Raw genomic sequence first — 6,655 nt, 5'->3', positions numbered from 1 at the left:
TGACACAAAACTAACCTTACAAGGTAAAAAGTGAAATTCACTCTTTTTGAAAAAACAAGATTGGCACCATCTTAATTAGCTTCTGTACGCGAATCACTGGGTGGAAAGTTACAACGGGGACAGGTTTCCTGAACCATTCTTATCGATGATTCGCTACAGAAACTCCTTCGAAATTCCCCGGCCGTACATCTATCTATATACGGTATACGTCACGTCTCAGTGGCAAGACTGGGCACGAACACAAACACCCTACGCCTGTCTGGTACACGTCTTATGTGCTAGCACGGCCGCCGGAGCCGAGCTGGTCGATGTCGCACTCGGCGGGGCGGCCCATGTTCCAGGGGTCCTCGCAGTAGTCCATGACCATGTACTTGTCCCGCGCCGACGCCATCGCGCGCTCGCCGTCCGGCCCCAGCCGCCGTGTCATCCACCCGCCGTCGTCTCCGGACACAGCGTTGGTCGGGCAGCAGAAGGTGGGGGCGCCACCGTTGTCGCTCGCCGGCGAGGAGGAGACGCAGGCGCTGGCGGTGCCGTAGGTCCGGTAGGAGGCGACAAAGGGCGCGTGGGACCAGTCGGTCTTGTCCCGGCCGCCGCGCGTGGCCCAGGCGCTGCCGTCCCAGATGGTGGCGTGCACCTTCATCGGCTGCCGGCTCAGGTATGGAAGGCCCAGCGACTCGTGGTTGCTGAAGACTCTCACCGGCGTGCCGTCCACCGAGAAGCTGAAAACAGAGCAACGGAAGAAAGAAGTGTTAGAAACAGAGTGTTGCATTAATTCGATCAGTGCAGTGAGATGCGATGCATGGATGGGAAACAGAGCATCGGGAGTGTTAGAAACAGAGTGTCTTGAGATTAGCAGAGCATCTGGTGCATTAATTTGATCGATCACTGCAGCCATTGCAGCGAGATTTGATGCATGGATTGATCACATTTGGCGAGATTTGATTCAGATGTTGGAAAACAATTTTAGGGAGAATCTAGTATTTGACTTGGCGCACTGCTATTGCTTCCTTGAAGAACTATAGTTTAGAGGCTAAGTTGACATTCATGTTACCTATGTAGGGTTTGTCATGTGCATCCTTACGTTTTCCCTGACACTATTTTCGTTTAAAAGAACACTACTACTAGTTGGGTCATGTTCTCGTGCTTCGAAATATGCCGACGCGGCTAATTAAGACCTCTACCAGAGCAGCTTTAGAATGATTTGACTGTGGAGTCTCGAGAAAACTAGTAGAGTGTCTCCTCTCTCCCAGATCCAGTGAAGTAAAGCAGGTTAATGTTCAAATCTTGGTACTACATTTTTTGGCTCCAAACCGACGGGCGAGAAGTTTTGAACATATTTTTACTCCTCCAATCCAAAATAAGTGTTGTGGTTTAGTTCAACTTCGTTCAAATTTAAATTAAAGCCACAATTAGAACTATGGATCGTGGGGAGTATAATTTTTGGACGAAAGTATGAACTGTTCTTCATAGTCCCTATCTCTGTAATTTTCTTTTGTATAGGGCTAGCGATTGTCTCGCAAATTTTGCAAGGCAACATAGTAGAACGGTTACATGGGTGAGCTCGGGACCTAAATGTCTTCGGAAGTTCCTCGAGGCGGACCTGATTGTAAGTCCTATTGAGTAATAAAGTTCACTTTTACCCGCAAAAAAACCCTCCCTCACAAAAAAAAACGAAAAGCAGCTGTCTCGGTTTGTCAAAAAAAAAAAAAAAGCTTTCTGTTAAGAAAATTGCCCCATAGCAGTTCTCAGAGGGAAAAAGGGCAGACCATGTGGTAATGGGCCCAGGACAACCAGTAGTATCCCCAACAAAAGCCCAATTACTTTTAGCTGGAAACTACCTGATTCGTGAAGCCCATGAATACGCATTTACGGGCTGTGAGGTTAAATTCAAATGGACCCGAGGGAGGGAGGGGGCATCGACTAGTGACCGCGATATTTGACCGATATGAATTTTTGTTCCTTTGGTGTAATGGTCTTCGTGTACTCTGCTGACTTCTTTCCATAGCTTGGCTCAGACAAAACGACGTTAGAAACTTAGAATAGAATAGTAGTATATGCGACATATGAACGTGTTAGGTATGCGAATGATTCGGATGCAGGTTGCATGCTGGTCATGTTGATCGATCAACACGTAGCAGTACGTACATGATGTTGAGAGGGTTCCAGAGGATGGTGTAGTTGTGGAAGTCCTGCGTGGGGTCGAACCAGAGGTATGAGCGCTGCTCCCTGTTGCCCACCCCCTGCGCGAACACGTTGGTCTGCAGCAGGTATGGCTCGCCGCTGACGTTGCCCAGGAACTCGAAGTCGATCTCGTCGTGCCCGTCCCCCGCCGCCGTCGGGTCCTTGGACGTCAGCTGCATATGCAGGCATGGAAGTCAGTCAAAATACGTATATATATGGCCAGCCAGAACACGTCAACCAAAACAAATAGCGTGCTTTGCTTGTTTAAAATTCAGAGGAGGTGCACGATTTGACATGCATGTACGCGTGTAAAATTCAAATGGGATCGATGTGTGTGTTAAATTCAAAGAAAGTGTGAGTTCGTGCGTGCATGTGTGTAAAAATCAAAAGAAGCTTCCTGTAAGAAAATTTGAAAAAATCAAAGGAAGTTTGATTTCGCATGCATGCATGCACGCACGCATGATCATCGACATGTTCAACGGAAGAAGCAAATGGTACAGGAGTGGTAGATGGTTCGTTGATGTGGGCTTACGTAGAAGGTGGTGACGGTGCCGGCGGAGTCGCCGGGCACGAGCTTCATGGCCATGGTGAACTCGCCGAAGAGGAAGGCGTCCCTGGACTGGAACCCGGACCCGGACACGTTGTTGAGCGTGAGCGACACCACCCGGCCGTCGTCGATGACATTGACGCGCCGCTCAGGGTGAGGGTCGTCGCCCCACACCACCTCGAAGTTCTCGTAGAAGCCGCCGCCGGCGCTCGCCAAGCTCGGGCACGCCGCGAGAAAGAGCGCGACGATCATCATCGCCGCCGCCGACATGGCCGGAGTGAAGACAATCCTCGACTGCATCTTGCACGTACGTACGTATACGTTGAGCTTATTTAGCAAACAAGTGCTTAGCTTTGTTGGCGCGAATGAAGAACGAAGGATGTATACGAGAATAGGAGGACCGCGCCCTGCTTTATACTGCTCAGGACAGAGAGATGCGTGCCCGACTTATGCATGTCGACTGAGTCACCAAGGTGCGCAACGCTGGTTGCTTGGGCTGGCGCGACCGGACGCCTAACCGGCCTGTCATGCTATAGCTGGAAGTCGAGATCCTGTCGACTCCCCCTCGCGTGGAGTTTCTTACGAGTAGTTTTTTTTCCAGGCAATTATTAAGTCGTTATTACGTACGTGGCTATCCATACAACTTACGTAACGTACATGGCTGCGGTAGCGGTGATATGTGACATACGTTGCGGTTATTGTCCAAGTATGTGTGTCAAGTTAACTGCGACAGCAAATGATTCGCAAAAAAAAAAAAAAAAAAAAAAAAAATTCAGCAAATGGCTGGATGCTTACATAGACATACGGCCGGTCACTCTTGCATCCGCCGGATGCACTACACATGATGTAAGGATATGGTAGGACTTTTGGAGCTTCTGAGATCACACATGCACGTCATAATATATACTCTATCCAATCCTTGGAACTTTGACTGTTGGTAAGTTGCAAAAATTATAAAATTGCAGCACTATGTTTTCATCAGAAATTTGGTGACACGGATCTGAAGATTTTGTTGTACAATATCCGTATCAATCAATGTTCGTGAGTTCGAATACTCCCATAGTAAAGTAGAGTAGCTTGTGTTGGAACGAGAAGGAAGGAGAGAATACATGGAAATTCTCAACTCACTGAAGTGTCAAGCAGGTAACGTATGTACCGTGCATGCGTGCGTGGCTCTGGTCGGCCGTTGGGTGGCGCGTCTGAACGCGCTGCGCGCGGCACCAACAGGACTGGAAGTCGATCCAGTTGGCTCTCCCACCATTTCTTAATTTTTAAGGCAACTAAGTCGTTACGTGGCTATCCATAAAACTTACGTGGTTCTAATTCAGTACAAGTGTTATGTTTTGTTTTTGTTTTTTTAGGGAGCAAGTGTTCAGAATATTACGGCAAATGGATGGATGCCTAAATAGACGGGTCTCTGGTATATCTGACGGATGTAAATACATGCATGGTCGGGGGACTTCTGAAGCTTCTAACGTCACACCGTCCATTATAATGTAAATTCATTCATAAGATATGTGCTTATTGCAGATGGACAAATTAACCTCCCAATTATAATTTTGGCAGTTGCTATATTATAAAGTGATACAATAAAATAATGGGATATTGATAATATGTACTATTTACACTTAATAGATCTAATGATTATTGTTTATATATTTGAACCGGTGAACAATAAATGAAATATGTATGTCTACACATATGTTCTAGAAAAATTTATCCAGTTTTCATCCTTCAAATGTCGATCAACCAAGTTTTGTTTATTTAACATGATTCTACAAAACCAATTATTTTCCAGCATCCATCTTACAATTGTAATTGAAGTCAGACATAACTTTTTCTACAGCTAGCATTATGTGATATGCCATGTATGTGCATTAGTCCGGCACATGTGAAATAACATAAATTAATGTGCTTTCATAGCAGAAGACTCACTTATCTTTTCTAGTCCAAACTCGACAAGTATGAATACATTTTCATCTTTTTTTGATGCGATCTTCAACTCGGTTTTTAATGTATCCGTTATTTCGGGAGTTAAAACTATTAACACACACCGATGTTAATGTTTTAACATAAAGTTAATATGTGTTGCATACTTTCACTAACACCTATGAGTAAACTAATTAAAGTTAAGTTGAAATGACAGTTAAGTGGATCGGGGTTGACCCATAATATTTTTGATTGTTCAAGCTAAAATAATAATTTGTATTAAAATTTTATACTTGTCGATCTTAACCATCATATTTTCTTTTACTTAAATAGCCTTAATAACCATCATATGTAACATTTTTTTGTTATATATTGTTGTGTGGATCATGGAAAATTCCATTTGTACGTGTGTTGTGCTAAATTCAACTTGTATCTTGTAATAAATCGTAGATTGGTTTTTCTCCTTTTCGAGAAACTGGTGCCTTTACAAGATCTTGAAATGAAAACAAATAAATGTGGAAACAAAATAAAATGGAAAAAATTCACACCTACGTGATTACTACTATTTGATAAGTGCATAAGTTATATAATGTGTTTGTAGCCTTAAACTAGCAACAACATACATTGTATATGTGCACTTATATATTGAATAATGTGTGTGTATATGTTATAGTAGCTTTTAATATTTTTAGATATCTTGGTTTAGGTCCTTAAAATACCATCTAGCTAACAATATTTTGGTGTTGGTTTTTACGTAGGATTAGGTACGTAACTTTACAAACTTTACAGTAACTTATAGAGTACAAATAAAACTGCTGGCGTGATTTATGAAGATTTCCCGTGCTCAAATAAAAAATAAAAATGCAATTTCAAACAAATTTTGTTGCCAGATTCTTCAATAAAAATTCTTGAAGTTATGACATATATTTCAACAACCTACTGAGGCTCCATCGGAGAGAAACTAGCAGCCACCGGTGAGAGACAAGTTCATCCATTCACAATTACCTCACGTTCTAGGCTTAGTTTCAGTCAAAATTTGTAAAGTTTGACTGAGAATGAAAAAAATCAACCTTTATAATATCAAATGAATATAATTTGAAAATATATTTTATCACGATTCTAATACAATAGATTATATATTGTAGATTTTAATATATTTTCCTAAATATTTGATCAAACTTTACAAAAATTGACTTTCACTAGACCCATAATGCGAGATAAATGTCATGGAGGGAGTACCTAAAGGGGCTGCCGCGGATTGGATTGGATTGTTCATATGTGATACACATCATTGGTTTGTGGTGTGGAATTACTTTAAATTAGTGCTTCAATTATTTTATTGATATTCAATAGTCTTTCATAGGATATTCAATAGCTTGTTTTATGAGGATATTCAATAGTATGTAGGTGTAATGAATAATAACACTATGATAAGAATTTTTATTATAGTATTTCGGGCTCTCCTTCTTGGAGGCCGGCCAATGGAGTTGGTCTTGTTTGCCTGGTCCATAGAGTATAGACCGCCTAGGGAGGAGTTATAATTTAGAAATATACGTGCATACTTTTTTGTATATAAATTTAGTCTAGCATCTATTTTTGGATGGATATATAGAACAATGCATCCGATAGGTAATCTGAAAATCATTAATTGGCCATTTCACGGATCGAGCTCATCTTGTATTACTCATTCTTGAGATCCCCCCCCCCCCCCCCCCCCCATCTTATATTTTTTCGATAAAGGACGTTTTATTACTCATTTTTTTAAGCATTACAACCGGTCTCTGCATAACGAGGATACGCACAACCATCCAAACGAAGCAAGTTCCAAAAAGCGAAAAACACAACTAATGATACATGTATCAACAAGATACTGCATCAACTCATACGGCGATGGTGGACCAATCCTGAGATTATGTTGCCACCCATGTTGGATAATAATATACCTCGCCGCGTCCTCCAACCGTGTAGAGACCTTCATAAATAGGTCGCGGTTCTCCA

General features: G+C 42.5%; 1 protein-coding gene across 1 annotated transcript; it reads right to left on the bottom strand.

The window, feature by feature from the left end:
• Positions 1-271: 271 nt before the first annotated feature.
• LOC124671377 (xyloglucan endotransglucosylase protein 7-like) lies at positions 272-2,998 on the bottom strand. The gene is made up of 3 exons (XM_047207754.1): positions 2,714-2,998; positions 2,146-2,354; positions 272-719 (listed from the first exon to the last, which is right to left on the bottom strand). Exons 1-3 carry the CDS (start codon positions 2,996-2,998, stop codon positions 272-274), a joined length of 942 nt encoding a protein of 313 aa, XP_047063710.1.
• Between the last annotated feature and the right edge of the window lie 3,657 nt (positions 2,999-6,655).

The sequence above is a fragment of the Lolium rigidum genome, chromosome 7, assembly GCF_022539505.1.
Source record: "Lolium rigidum isolate FL_2022 chromosome 7, APGP_CSIRO_Lrig_0.1, whole genome shotgun sequence".
NCBI lineage: Eukaryota > Viridiplantae > Streptophyta > Magnoliopsida > Poales > Poaceae > Lolium > Lolium rigidum.
The sequence above is the reverse complement of the archived record's forward strand: the minus strand, read 5'-3'. Positions and strand labels throughout refer to the sequence as shown.